General features: G+C 44.1%; 1 protein-coding gene across 1 annotated transcript in view; it reads left to right on the forward strand.

Annotated features, from left to right (window-relative positions):
- The window catches only part of LRRCC1 (leucine rich repeat and coiled-coil centrosomal protein 1), a 297,998-nt gene that overhangs the window by 59,805 nt on the left and 222,078 nt on the right, over positions 1–16,115 (forward strand). Inside the window, exons 4-6 of the mRNA XM_069220424.1 lie at positions 3,679–3,846; positions 14,655–14,818; positions 14,922–15,140. Of these exons, the coding sequence (XP_069076525.1) occupies positions 3,679–3,846; positions 14,655–14,818; positions 14,922–15,140 (551 nt within the window). The remainder of the gene's footprint in view (positions 1–3,678; positions 3,847–14,654; positions 14,819–14,921; positions 15,141–16,115) is intronic.

The raw sequence follows: 16,115 nt of genomic DNA on the forward strand, positions 1-16,115 counted from the left end.
CTACCCCTGGGGGTTGGGGGGGGTCAGAAACCACTTAGGCCCAGGGATTGGTTTGTGTGTATGTGTGTGTTTTGTTTGGGGGGGGCAGCCCCTTTGGCAAGGGTCACTCTCCATGGGGGGGACATTACTGGTGGCCATAACTGCCCCCCTTGGGGGCAGGTCGGCCTATTTGTGAAAGACCCATTTTCCCCCAAGGGGGACAGAAAGCCCACCAAAGACCAGGACCATACCCCCACCCCAAATAAATGGGGCCAAAGTTGTTCTGCCAACCAGTGGGAAGATGGGGCAATTACCCCCAATCCACACCTGGGGGGGCAGAAAGTCTACTGGATGCCAGGGAATAAAAAATAAAAAAAAAATAGTGGGTTGTTGGCTACTGACCAGTATGGGCCTGGTTATGCCCCCACCCCAACTGAAGGGGGTAACAGTCTTTCAGCTCTCCCCCCGCACACTAAAACATCTTATCCCACGGCAAGCAAGAGGACTTTTGATTATTTTGGGTTTTGGTTTTACATTTGGGCCATGAGAGCTTGGCTAACTCTCAAGATCGTCCCACCTGGAATGGTGAGGGCTGCACTTTTTGGACTTTGGGACACTGCCTTGTAGAAGAATCCACAAGACCTAGACACATCTGAAAACTAAACATCTGGGTGAGTCCAGGGTGGTGTGCTTCACATGCACCCTGCACCATTTTGTTAACGATCATGCCCTGCAAACCTCCAACTTTGCTGGAAGTCACACACTTTTGGACCTGCTTTGGTTCCCCCTCAATTTCAACATGTTTTTGGCTCTTCCCTGTCAAAGGCACAGCCACAAGTGAAGTGTCATATTTACAGAGAGACTGAGAGGAACGTTGGGTGGTAGGAAATTTGTCGCAGTGCGGTGATCCCACACAGAAATGTGGGAAAAATGTGATTTAAAAAAATAAAAAAAAAAAAAAAAAAAATTGAGGTTTGCTGAGGATTCTGGGTAAGAAAACTTTGGGGGATCCACACATGTCACACCTCCCTCGATTCCCTCGGGTGTCTAGTTTTCAGAAATGTTTGTATTTGGTAGGTTTCCCTATATGGCTGCTGATCCCAGGATCAAAAAGGCAGGTCCCCACCCCCTGCAAAAACAGGTAGTTTAGTATTTGATGATTTTGATGTGTCCACATAGTGTTTTGGGGCATTTCCTTTTGTGGGCGCTAGGCCTACCCACAAAAGTGAGGTACCATTTTTATCGGGAGACTTGGGGGAATGCTGGGTGGAAGGAAATTTGTGGCTCCTCTCAGATTCCAGAATGTTCTGTCACCGAAATGTGAGGAAAAAGTGTTTTTTTTGCACATTTTGAGGTTTGCAAAGGATTCTGGGTAACAGAACCTGGTGAGAGCCCCACAAGTCACATCATCCTGGATTCTCCTAGGTGTCTAGTTTTAAAAAAGGCACAGGTTTGGGAGGTTTACCTAGGTGCCAGCTGAGCTAGAGGCCAAAATCCACAGCTAGGCACTTTCTAAAAAACACGTCAGTTTTCTTTAGGAAAATGTGATGTGTCCATGTTGCGTTTCCTGTCGCAGGCATTAGGCTTACCTACGCAAGTGAGGTACCATTTCTATCGGGAGTCTTTGGGGAACACAGAATAGCAGAACAAGTACCCTTGTCTTTCTCTACATTTTTTCCTTCCAAATGTAAGACAGTGTGTAAAAACAATAAAAAGACGACTATTTGAGAAATGCCCTGTAATTCACATGCTAGAATGGGCACCCCGGAATTCAGAGATGTGCAAATAACCACTGCTTCTCAACACCTTATCTTGTGCCCATTTTGGAAATACAAAGGTTTTCTTGATACCTATTTTCACTCTTTATATTTCAGCAAATGAATTGCTGTATACCTGGTATAGAATGAAAACCCATTGCAAGGTGCAGCTCCTTTATTGGCTCTGGGTAACAAGGGTTCTTGATGAACCTACAAGCCCTATATATCCCAGCAACCAGAAGAGTCCAGCAGACGTAACTGTATATTGCTTTAAAAAATCTGACATCGCAGGAAAAAGTAAACAGAGTAAATCGTGGCGAAAAACTGCTGGTTTTTTTCACCACCATTTCAATATTTTTTTTATTTCAGCTGTTATTTATTTGTAGGAAAATCTTGTAGGATCTACACAAATGACCCCTTGCTGAATTCAGAAGTTTGTGTATTTTACAAAAATGTTTAGCTTTTGGGGATCCAGCATTGATTTCACACCCATTTCTGTCACTAACTGGAAGGAGGCTCAAAGCTCAAAAAATAGTAAAAATGGGGTATGTTGAAGTAAAATGCCAAAATTGTGTTGAAAATGTGGTTTTATGATTCAAATCTGCCTGTTTCCGAAAGCTGGGAAGATGGTGATTTTAGCACCGCACACCCTTTGTTGATGCCATTTTCAGGGAAAAAAACACAAGCCTTCTTCTGCAGCATTTTTTTCCAATTTCTTGTAAAAAAACGAAATATTTGCTGTTTTTTGGCTAATCTTTAGGTCTCCTCCAGGGGATCCCACAATCTCTGGGTACCCCTAGAAACCCTAATATGTTGGGGGAAAAAGGACGCAAATTTGGCGTGGGTAGCTCATGTGGACAAATAGTTATGAGGGCGTAAGCGCGAACTGCCCCAAATAGCCAAAACAATGTTTGGCACAGGAGAGGAAAAGGCCTGGCAGTGAAGGGGGTTAAAAAACAAAAAAAAAAAAAAGAGCACAGTCATGTGGCGGCATCAGAGATTTTTTTTGTTATTACTGACAGAAGGATGGATGATGTATGAGAGGGCGTGTGTGGGCAGAAACACAAACAACAAAGGGAATAGGAAAAAACGTACTATAGCGTGGCCAGCGCTAGCTGCATCACAGCACTTAAAAAAAAAAATATATAGGGTTCTGAGGCAATACAGAGGGAGGCAACAAGGAGGGGGTGGGGGTCAATACGGTAAGGGAAAGTGAGAGGAAATAAACCACTATGCCGCGGCTAGCAGTGGGAGGGTCAGAATCTCTTGTTATGATGGATGGCAGACAACATGGGCGAGGGAGGGCAGGCGGTTGAGAGGGGCAACACAGACAACAGATGGAAGGGATGATGGGAGAGTCATCATGGACAACACAGGGCTGAATAGGGCAAGCAAGAACAGAAGCAGGGAGTGCAGGTGAGAGAGTGAGGGGGGGCAAACAAAAACGGTATATGGATTAAGTGGCTCCTCAGATTTTTTTTTCTGGGGAATAGGACAAGCTGCTATGGGTCAAAAAAGTGCCGCGAGAATGCTGCAAAATAAGTGTATTCCACAAAATGCCTACTTATGGTGCAATATCCTGTACAATAGGTACACTTTGAACATGCTAACTGTTAAACGGCTTTATTTTGACAACTGTATTAAGTATTAAGCTGACGTCTTTTTGAGTAGTAGCCGTTTCCCACTACTTATTGGTGCATACTTTCTCGTAATTTATTTGAAGGTTTTCTTTCTATTGGCTTTATTCTTGTTGTCTTCCATAGAGGTGCGATGTTTACTCATAATGCCCTCTCCCCCTCAATAGCGCGTGGTATTTTCATAAAAAATAAATGATGTTTATTGCGCAACATGTTGTCAAACGGAATTATTTACAGTGAACAATAACATTTCTGGCAGTGATACCCCGCCTCTATTACAAAAGTGTATTTTTTTCGTTCTTCAGGGTTCCTGTCCCTTCATGGAAACGCTCATAAAGTTAGTCACATTTATCTTCACAGCAACTGCATCAGTAATCTGAACCATTTACTTCAGTCCCTGGTAGGTTTGCACAGTTTGAGGAGTCTCACGTTAGAAAAGAATGGCAAAGGAAATCCAGTCTGCCAGATTACGGGTAAGGATAATTTATGTCGTCTGTCCTGAAAGAAAAAGAAAAATAATAATTTTATTGTGCATGCTAGCGAGTGAAACCAAACCGCCTTTCAGACTCGAAGTAGTTATTTACAATTTTGCTCCTTCTATCCAGAACATATTTTCTGCTTCAGGTGTTATTAATGCCCCATAATGAAAAAAGATGGCCCTAATGGGCTGTAATGCATTAACCCCTTTGCTGCCAGGCCTTTCCCCCCCTCGGATACCAGGCCTTTTTTTGGCTATTTGCGGCAGTTCACGCTTAGGCCCGCATAACATTTTGTCCACACAAGCTACTCACGCCAAATTTGCATCCTTTTTTTTTTTTTTAAACATCCTAGGGATTCTAGAGGTACCCAGAGTTTGTGGGTTCCCCTGAAGGAGGCCAAGAAATTAGCCAAAATACAGCAAAATATGTGTTAAAAAAAATGGGAAAAAAGGGCTGCAGAAGAAAGCTTTTGGTTTTGTATTTGAAAATGGCATCAACAAAGAGTTGGCGGTGATAAAATCACCATCTTCCCAGCTTTCAGGATCAAGCAGACTTGAATCAGACAACCACGTTTTTCAACACAATTTTGGCATTTTACTGGGTCATACCCCATCTTTACTATTTTGTGTGCTTTTAGCCTCCTTCCATTTAGTGACCGAAATGGGTTTGAAACCATTGCTGGATACCGGACAGCTAAACATTTCTAAAAGGTAGACAAAATTCTGAATTCAGCAAGGGGTCATTTGTGTAGATCCTACAAGGGTTTCCTACAGAAAATAACAGCTGAAATACATTTTTAAAAAATGAAATTGAGGTAAAAAAAAACAGCCCTTTATCTCCACGTTTTACTCTGTAACTTTTTCCTGCCGTGTTGGATTTTCAAAAGCAATACACTGTTACGTCTGCTGGACTCTTCTGGTTGCGGGGATGTATAGGGCTTGTAGGTTCATCAAGAACCCTAGGTAAACAGAGCCAATAAAGAAGCTGCACCTTGCAATGGGTTTTCATTGTATACCGGGTATACAGCAATTCATTTGCTGAAATATAAAGAGTGAAAAATGAGTATCAAGGAAACCTTTGTATTTCCAAAATGGCCACAAGATAAGGTGTTGAGAAGCAGTGGTTACTTGCACATCTCTGAATTCCGGGGTTCCCACACCAGCATGTGAATTACAGGGCATTTCTCAAACAGGCATCTTTTTTACACACTGTCTTACATTTGGAAGGAAAAAATGTAGAGAAACACAAGGTGCAATAACACTTGTTCTTCTATTCTGTGTTCGCCCAAGTCTCCCTATAAAAATGGTACCTCGCTTTTGTCAGTAGGCCTAATACCTGTGACAGGAAACGCAACATGTACACATCACATTTTACATTGAAATCTGACGTGTTTTTTGGAAAGTGCCTAGCTGTGGATTTTGGCCTCTAGCTCAGCCGGCACCTAGGGAAACTTACCAAGCCTGTGCTTTTTTTTAAAACTAGACACCTAGGGGAATGCAGGATGGGGTGACTTGTGGGGCTCTCCCCAGGTTCTGTTGCACAGAATCCTTTGCAAACCTCAATTTGGCAAAAAAACAAACACTTTTTCCTCAGATTTTGGTGACAAAGTTCTGGAATCCAAGGGGAGCCACAAACTTCCTTCTACCCAGAGTTCCCCCATGTCTCCTGATAAAAATGGTACCTCGCTTGTGTGGGTAGGCCTAGAGCTGCGACGGGAAATGCCCCAAAACACAACATGGACACATCAAAAAGATCTATTACAAAAATACCCCTTTATACAAAGGGGGGGGGGGAGTGGCATCTGCGTTTTTGGTCCCGGGTGCGGCCTTCATCTAGGGAAACCTACCAAACTCAGACATTTTTTAAAACGAGACACCCGGAGGAGTCCAGGGAGGTGTGGCTTGTGTGGATCCCCCCCAACATTTTCTTACCCAGACTCCTCTGCAAACCTCAAATAGAACTAAAACAATAAAATCAAATTTTCTCCACTTTTCTTTGTAGGATCTCCGTGCCGGTGCAAATTTCATACCACCCAATGTTCCCCTTAGTCTGTCAATAAAAATTATACCTCACTTGTGTGGGTGGCCCAGGTGCCTGCAACAAGAAAAGGCCAAAAACGTTTAGAGACTGAATGGATAGCACAGCAAGTTGATAAGCACAATTATGTCTTTTATACATTTTTAGGCAGACTCTGCTTTGGGGACCCATACAAGTGAGGTATCATTTTACTTAGGAGACTGAGAGGAGTGCTGGGTGGTAGGAAATTTGTGCCAGCGTCGTGATCCTACAAAGAAAAGTGAGGAAAATATGCTTTTTTTTTTAAGCAAATTTTGAGGTTTGCAGAGGAGTCTGGGTAAGAAAATGTTGGGGATCCACGCAAGCCACACCTCCCTGGACTCCTTCAGGTGTCTAGTTTCCTAAAATGTCTGGGTTTGGTAAGTTTCCCTAAATGAAGGCTGCACCCACGGCCAAAAACGCAGGTGCCACCCATCCCCCTTGAAAAAGATGTAGTTTTTGTTAATGGATCATTTTGATGAATCCACATCCTTTTGTGATGTTCCAAACACTAAAAGTGTGAAAAGAAATGCACTTAGGTCATGTTAAAAAGACCCCTCACCCACCAACCAAGTTGGTGGCATGCTTCATCATCGGGGACCCACCCGAGACACCTAGGATGTCATAGGTGTGCTGTGACGCCTGATTACAGCGGAGCAGGTTTTGTCATTTTTACCACACATAATGGTTGGATTTGGCACAAGGGTGAGTGGTGGTTCAGTAGATCAAATTTTATGAACGGGATTTCACAAAAATGAAATGCACTGTTAATAACTGAAAGGTTAAAAAACGGAACCAATGATTCACAGCTTGTGAGTTGTAGAGCCACATCAAGGCACCAACCTCTTTACAGTCCATTCACACACTTTTCATACATGACATGCACAAGACCATTCACGTCGCCAGCCGCGGTCCCAGCACATTACAACACTTGCATCAACAGACGGCGCCGTTCAAAGGCCCATCACTTTCATACGCCCACATGCTTGATACATCAATCACACCAGCTGATGGGAGTGTGTGGACTGGCGCTTGGCTGGCAGTGTGTTGCAGCGGCCATTTGCTAGTCACTACACCGCCAACCAATCGCCACGCCACGCCACGCACATCGCCAACCAATAGCCACTCCATGCACATCGCCAGCCAATCGCCACTCCATGCACATCGCCAGCCAATCGCCACTCCATGCACATCGCCATCCAAGCGTCACACCATGCGCACACCCAGCCAGGCGCCACACTTGCACACCGCCAGCCAAGCGCCACTCCATGCACACCACCATCAATTTTTTTTTTTTTTAAACAAAGAAACCACTAACTAATTAGAAATAAGTACAAAACTACAAACATAAAAGCCCTTACTATATTCATGACGGAAATGGCAACCGTGAAACTGAACATATGAAATTATAAAACAGGCAGTTTACGCTCACGGTAGTTCCTAGTAATTCATTTGGGTGTGGTAACTCCTCAAACAGCCAGCCACACACGGCCCAGGCTTTGAAGGACCGTCTGGGCAGTACATCCATCTTTACCTCCGGATACCTCTTTGGGCACAGACTCTAGATTTCTTAGTGTACAAGTCTTTTTTTGGGGAGTGGGAGGAATGTGATCAGGAAAGTGGCGATCTTTCAACTTAGCCACATCCTCCACCACTGCTACTCTAGGAACTCTTGCCTGTTCCACCACAATAAGGCTCTCTATCACAGACTCCTGATATTTAACAAATTTCATCCTTGACTCAGGGGAACAATACTTGAACACAATAAAAGCATTAAAAATTGCCAAATGAAACAATGAATGGCCAACTTTTTAAAGCACACGTTAGACTTACGAAGAAGAATGTAAGGTCCCAACCTCTGATATACTCTGTCAACACCACTCATGTGCTTATTGTAGTCCAAAATTAACACAGGTTTGCGCTCTTCCGCAGCCTGACCCCAGACATTCACAGGGGAAGTACTCTCATCATGGATGGTAGTTAGCATGTACACATCCCTCCTGTCTGCAAATTGCAGAGCTAGCAGCTCATTACTACGCAAGGCACTGCACTGTCCCCTCAAGTTTTTTTTTTTGTTGTTGTTTTTTTTTTTACAGATAAATAGCCTTTCTGGTTGGAATGGATTGTGCCACAAGCAACAGTGTCCACTCTGAACAATTGCTTGAAACACTGCACTCCGTTGTAGAAGCTATCTTTTTACAAATGGTGACCTTTGTTAAACAGTCGTCTACCTACTTCCCACACAGTTTTCTCACTAACTCCAAAAGTGGGTGGACAACCAGGCGGGGCCAATACTTGAAACCCTACCAGTGTAGACCCGGAAATTATACACATATCTTGTACTACTTTCAGACAGCATGTACATCTTAATTCCATACTGTGCCTTCTTGCTAGAAATGTACTGCTTAAAAACCAAGACCTTGAACAGGACCAAAGACTCAGCCTCACTTATTTCTTTGCCTGGAACATACACCTCTGAAAACCGATCTACAAAATGAACAAGGACAGGCCTAATCTTAAAAAGATGGTCACAATCAGGGTGATATCGTGGCAAGGCTAAAGCATTGTCGACAAAATACAGCATCCGAAGAAGAAGCAAATACCGATTGCGAGTCATGGTTGCAGGAAATATAGCCATTGCCACCAATGGACTAGTAGACAAATAAGAAGCCAGTGATGGTTTCCTTATCAACCCCATCAAAAAAGTCAAACCCAGGAACTTTTTGAAACTCTTCCAGATTTGTGGGAATCCACTGGGTAGCTCTAGACTGATGCCTATGTTTGGTAGCGTTGTCCCTCAAATACTGCTCCGCATACAAATTAGTCTGCTCAACAATCTCTTCCAAAAATACATCGTCCATAAACAACTAAAAGAAATTGACAGGCAAAAAGTTTTACGTATTCACTCTACACCCTGGGAGACCAGTAAAGGCAGGCAACTGTGGCTGCTCCATGTTTGGGGCAACGCAGGTGTCAGGTCTTCCAGTGGGGAAACCTTTTAGCCCCAGGCTGCTGCACTATTGGTATATCAGTGTCCTCCTCTAAAACAGGCCCTTCATCTGCACTGAGAGTGGCTTCCTCATCAAAAAATTCCTCTCGGACAGAAAACTCACTGCCAGAATCTCTCACTTCCTCCTCTGCCACAGATGCAGAGTCAGTCTCATAATCATGGTTGAAAAACGACTCAAAAGGCATGCCAACAACCTGCTGAGCTGTCACTCTGCAGCTAGCCATGATCCTTTCTAAGTAGTGTAACTTGACACATGCACCAACAACAACCAGCACTGTGTAAAATAAGTAAAAAAACTAAGTGTGGCTTTATCACAAAGAGTTATGTACTGAAAAACGATACCACTCACTTGCCTGAAAAAGCTAGACTCACCACCAACTACTCTGCACGGATACAGAAATCACCAATGATATACCACTAAATCTAAAAAAGAAAAGTAAATTAGACAACATAATTGTACACAAACCAAGGACAGTTTCACACACAATGCTGCATTTAGTAAATGTCATTTATGCATGGCAACAATACTCCTTTGTAGTAAATTATTATTACTTACCTAAAACATGGAACTACGCAAAACTCAGGTCAACCACTGTCAAAACCAAAAGGAGCCACAGCAAAGGAAGCTAAAGCTTTGTACTAGAACAAAAAAGGAGAAATAAACTGTTATAATCACAATTGCAAATACTTCGTCAGTTGATAGGCACCAGGGCAAATTTCGAAATGCGTAGTGGCGGGTGTTTAAGTGAATTCTGCCCCCCTTGGAGGCAGAAGGGCCTTATTTTGTTTTTTTAAAATAGCCCGATCAGCCCTCAAGGTGGGGTGGGGGCAGCGGGCAGAAATGGCCATCAGTAATGTGCCCCCATTGGGGGGAGACCCTTGCCAAAGGGGCCGTTCCTTCTGTGCCAACTTTGGGTGCAAGCCTTGCCAAAGGGGCACTCCTGAACACAAAAAAACAAAGAAAAATAATCGCTGGCATCTTGGCGACTTCTGCCGGCCATGGGGGGCAGATGGGCCCCCCCAAAAAAATTAGGCTGATCTGCCCCAGGGGGGTTGGGTGGAGAAATGGCCATCAGTATTATACCCCTTTTGGAGCGGGACCCCTTGACCAAGGATTGCCCCGAAAAAACACAAACACCACAATCCCTGGGGCTGAAAAAATTGCCAATCTAGCCCCAGGGGGGGCCGAAACATACCAAAAAATTATGCCTCCAGGGCAACGACCCTTCCCCAAGGAGTCGCTGCCCTAAAATATAAAAAATTGTGATCCCTGGTGTCTAGTTGGTTTCGACCCCCACGGGGTCAGATCGGCCCAAAAAAACAGCTGATCTGCCCCTCAGGAGGGTCGAAACACAGATACATAACTGCCCCCAGGGGAGCAATCCTTGCCTAAAGGGTCGCTTTCCAAAATACACACACAAACAATCCCTGGAGTCTACTGGGGGTAGACAGGAATCGACTCAAAACAGGCACAAGGGGAAAGGAAAAACTCTTTCCTTTCCCCCCTGTGTCTTTCGCCCCCCTCCCCGTGAACTCCCCCAAGGAAAAGGACTCACCTCTTTTGGGTCTTCTTCAATGGACGCGCTGGAAGCTAATGGCTTCCAGCGTGTCCCGGCAGCATTTGATGACGTCGGTGCGCTCTGAGCGTGTTGAGGCCATCAGATTGCTGAGGGGGGGTGGTGGTGGAAGGGGAAACAATTTCCTTTTTCATCCCCGACTGGGGAGGAGTGTGGGAGGGAGGGCCATGGGGGAGCGCTAGCGCTCCCCCTGTGGGCCGAGTGCAGGACGAGTTGATCTCGTCCCTGGCACAGGGGAACAGAGGACGAGGCCACCTCGCCCCAGGCACCCAGGGGGTTAATCCTACCCACCTAGTCCTAGGGCACTGCCCCGTCTAAGCTAAAGAACAGAGACAAAGACCGTTATTACGAGCCAGGGCAGTGGTGGCAGTCTGGCTGCCGCCAAAGTGGTGGTCCGACCGCTTTGATGGTGGTTGGACCGCCCCATTATGACCGTGGCCCAACGGTATGGCCATGGTTCGACAGCCAGCACTGCCAGTTTCCCTCCACTGGAGGGACTGGCAGTGCTGGCAGTCCAAATCTGCCATGGCAGCAATGCATGCAGCACCGCTCTGGGGATTACGACCCCCTTCTCCACCAGCTTTTACATGGCATTTGCACAGTCATGTAAAAGCTAGGGGAGACAGGGTGCAGGGGGCCCCATGGGACTTGGCACTTGGCATGGACAGCCCCATCGCGCTTTTCACTCTCTGCATTGAAAAGCGCGACAGGTGATGTTGCACCCTATGCACCGCAACATTGCTGACGGCTCTATTATGAGCAGGTGTCATTGTTTTAGGTTGTTCCCTGATGGGGCAGTGGGCAGAAACACTGTTTCCGCCCGCTGACCCAGGGGGGAACTTGGAATGGGGCCCGCTGGAAGGCGGACGCACTGGCAGCAACTTGGCCTTCTGAGTTTGTAAGGGAAGATGACTATGGATGGGTGCCCATTAAGGGTGCAGCACGAGCAGCAAGTTAAAGGTTTGATTCACAATCCTTTGCTCTTTTGACTTGACATCCACCTCTGTGCCAAATGCACACACATAATTTCCGAGGCTCACCCCAGTCTAAAATCTCTAGACAGTCTAACAGCTATCCATCGTTAGATGAGCTTTTAACCCTCCAGTTCAGTTGCGCATGATGAAATCATCTACTTCCTCACAATTTCTTCTCAATTTCCTATGTCTTCTCTTTTTGGTGTACCTTGATATTCCCAACCCAGTTTCTGCTTTAAACTTTGCAAATGCTGTTCACCCTTAACATGGGATCGCTATAATTTACCTTTAACACTGTTCAGCCTCGCAATATCAGGAAGTGAAATTTTGTCGTCTCCTCTCAATTTATATCGCTCCCATAAGCACCCCAGTAAAGGTCAAGGCATATCACTCATCTAGCCTTCTAAAGGGTCTTCTTTCCTAGGCCTTCACTCCTCACAATAATCATGGACAAATGTGTCCACTTCAGTCTACCACCAATTCACCTCACTTCCTAGCACTAAAACCTGATTAGTTGATTGGTGTTCAGACTGACAATACAAAGTTTTTACTATGGGCTTCATAGCCATGAATTAAACATCATTGTTCGCCATTCATCCCGCCATTTGCCTGCACTTGCATGCTATGCTTAAACTCTTTTGGTCTGCCGAGGAGTTTAATTGTCCACCTTCCAGTGCCCAGCAACCAAGATAATCTGTGGGGTCCCTCAAGGGTCCTCCCTCAGCCCTACACTCTTCAACATTTACATGGCCCGCTCGCCAACATCCTCCGCACCCACGGAATTACCATAATCTCATACGCAGACAACACCCAGCTCGACATCGCCAAGACAAACCTCCACGCCGGACTCCTCAACACTGCCAAATGGATGACAGCAAGCCACCTCAAACTCAACTCCAACAAAACAGAAATCATCATCTTTGGCCCCAAGAAGACAGTATTGAACGACTCCTGGTGGCCCACCGCCCTAGGACCACTCCCAACATCCTCCACTCACACACGCAATCTCGGCATCATCTTAAACTCATCTCTCTCCATGGGCCAGCAAATCAACACCATAACTTCCTCCTGTTTCAACACACTTTTCATGCTACGGAAGACCTTCAAATGGATCCCAATAGAAACCAGAAAAACCGTCACCCATGCACTCATCAGCAGCAGATTAGACTATGGAAACACCCTCTACGCTGGTACCACAGCCAAGCTTCAGCAGAAACTCCAGCGAATCCAGAACGCAGCCGTATGTCTCATCCTGAACCTCCCACGCCATGAACACATCTTCGCCCACCTCGGATCCCTTCACTGGCTGCCCATCAGCAAAAGGATCATTTTCAAAGTCCTCATCCACGCCCACAAATACCTCCACAACCCTGGACCAGCCTACCTAATCGACTGTGTGAACTTCCACGCACCCACTCGTCTCCTCCGCTCTGCTGACCTCGCCCTCGCCACAGTCCCCCGCATCCAGTGCACCCCCTCCGGAGGCAGATCCTTCTCCTACCTCACCTCCAAGACCTGGAACTCCCTCCCCACCAACCTACGCAAGACCCAGGACCTCCTGACATTCAGACGAACACCTCAAGACATGGCTTTTTGAGTAGTAATCGGCATCTCCCCCCTAACCCCCTTTCCCCACAGCACCTTGAGACCCTACCGGGTGAGTAGCGCGCGTAATATATTTTTTGATTGATTGATTGATTGAGCCATCTACCTTTTTCTGGTAATTTCGTTATGTATACCGCCTTGAAATACGAGCCACACTGGCTCTCTCTGCACTCTAAACTGACCCTAAGGTAAAGTTCCTTCACACCAAGGTCCTACCCTGCTGGTGAGTCCCTTTACCCCCAAAACCCCACAATATGTAAATAACTTGTTAAGATGTCTATGCTATATCTCGTGACCCATTCATCAACCTCTTCACTTCTTTATCTATTTAAAATATTTTAGTCATCGGTGTTTCCTATGTACTATGGTAGTTGATATGTACAGTGTTTTAGCTTTAATTCCTCCTGCTTTTTCTTTTATAAATGTAAATGGAGTCAGAATAGAAGTTATATATGAGATTGAGATTTATTTATTAATAGCAATACACAAGAATGAAAATACAAATGATTTATTGTTATTCTTTACTGTTCATTGGTTCTCAAATCACCATTTTGCTTTCGCATACTGGCATTACATTCCAGTTCTAGCGACAATTGTCTTGCTTAGTGTTTTTTCTAAAGCTGTTAATTTATTTGTATCCAAATATCAAGCACACTTATAATTGCCACTCCCAATTGTTTACTGTTTTGTTGTATAGACTATAAATTGTTTTATTGCCTTGCAAATAAATACATTTATAAGCTTTTTTCCTTCATTAATATTGATCATTTACAGAACACACACCAGTACCTTGAATTGTTTCTTGCCTTTTACATAATGGTATTTGAATCTGATCTGTATATTTCTCATACTTCCAAATTCAGCTATAACAATTAACATAAGTGGCCGCAGCTTCCGTTTGTCAGCCATTGAGAAACTTGTTCCATTTCTGCTTCATGCATTTCCCGATGTGAGTTTAAACCTGTTTCCTTAAGCCAGGGCCCTTGTCCATTTTCTCTACAAGCTATGAAACAGTTAGTAGTAAGGAGTGAAACTCAAAGTGTGCATCATGCTGTGAGTAATAGATTGTTTTCCACTCTCCCAGATCCAGTCCATATCCTTCCTGTATTACATAATCTTTCCAGTTAGTCTTAAGAATCATCCAAGTTGTCCTTCATTTTCTTTATGACACAGTGCCCATGCAATTTTAGAACCTGGGATATCCCTGTTAAATTTTGATAGAGTCCAGGCACATTTGGACGCCTAACTGTATTTCCTGCTAAAAAGGAATAATGTCCGTAGGTACGGTGACAGAATTTTAAATTGTGATTTTCTTTCATGACCTCACCTCAGAAATGTTTATAATACCGTTGGAGTTTTATCTAATGTATATTTGAAACATATACTGTGGAACAAACTATTTTTAACTCCATTGGTTAAAAAAAAAAAAAGGTCTTTAGGAAGCCACCTTCCAGTCTTCCTTGGAAACGGATGCTCACTTTCTGCACCCGCTCTGTGAATCCAAAATTGTTTGCTAGTTCTAAATTTGTGTCTAATAACACTAGAGCTATTACAAATAAATATATATGTTTTTCTTTCAAGGTTATAGACAAGTTATTCTTCAAACAATCCCTCAGCTAAACTGCCTTGATGGGAAAAATCGTTTGGGTGAATCTGAAAATATTGAAGAAGATTTTATGGATTTACCAAATCTTGATTTTCTGGAATATTTTGCTTCTTTGAACTCCAACCATCATCAAGGAAAGGTACTCACGGTATTACGAATTGTATTTAGTGTTCATCCATTAACTTACATACATATATGTTTAATTTATTTTGACTGAACTTACTCCTTTTTCATTTTTCCAGAGTGCTTCCAACTTACCTGTGACAACACCTCGAATCAATGAAGTTTTATTGCGATATAGGCAGCACAATGGGGCCCCAGTATCAAGCACTTTAGGTTCCAGGAAGGATGCTGACACATCGTCGGATCCAGAAACAACTACAAGTGATGATGTTGATAAACTTAACAGAGAGATGAGATTGAAAAAACTTGAGGATCAGATTGCAGAGTTATTGCAAAAGGTAAACAACTCTATATATGTTACTGAAAAGTAATGCGCAGGTAAAAGGAATGTGGATAATTATGCCAATTCACTGGGTAAGGGAAGGTTACAAAAAGCAATCAGAAAGGGGAGAACATGAAAATATGCTGCAGTTGACATATGCAAATTCCATATACAGCCTGGTCTGGGTCAACAGAATAAGATCCCCACCATTTTTCCAAAGTTTGCCAGTACACAAGTCCATCCTACCCAGGCAATCACTTGGCGTCAAAATATTCCATAGTGAATCAATCCTGGCAGCGCTTGTTCAGCCTTAGACAGGATTATTATCTTGTTTTCAACATTTTTATTTACCAGTATCATAGACAGTACTCAAGAGCACTTTGTCTTGTCCCTTTCCTTTGTAATATCACTACTATTTCAACTTTAGACATCATAGGTATATGCATACCTATAGATCTGAACAAGACTATCAACACAGTCCTTTGACTGTCTCAAGCATATTGCAGAATTGACCTGAGAACCAGACTGAGATGGAAACTTTAGTTGGTTTCATCCCCATAGTGGCTCCAAGTGCCGACTTCTGATTGAGTATCGCTACCAGCTAAATCCTAAACCGTGTAGCCTCCAGAAATTATGTCGACTGTGCAGGCTGTACCTAACTCCCTCTTCCCCCCACTAATGGCTTTGTCCAAGTAGCACATCCCAAACAAGTCAGGCTTCAGCCCATCCTTGGATTCGGTTTTACATAAAAACATAAAAAGCAGTAATAATAATATTTAGGGTTCAGAGATGGGTAGTATAGAGAGGTAGCAAAGTGTTTTTATGGTTTGGGGGATGGGTAGTGTATAAGGGTAGCGAAGGGTTTTTAGGGTTCAGGCATGAGTAGTGCGTAGGGGTAGTAAGAGTTTTTAGGGTTCAGAGATGGGTAATGTATATAGGTACTAAGGAGTTTTCAGGGTTTAGGGATATGTAATATAAGGGGGTACCAACA

The sequence above is a fragment of the Pleurodeles waltl genome, chromosome 2_2, assembly GCF_031143425.1.
Source record: "Pleurodeles waltl isolate 20211129_DDA chromosome 2_2, aPleWal1.hap1.20221129, whole genome shotgun sequence".
NCBI classification, from domain to species: domain Eukaryota; kingdom Metazoa; phylum Chordata; class Amphibia; order Caudata; family Salamandridae; genus Pleurodeles; species Pleurodeles waltl.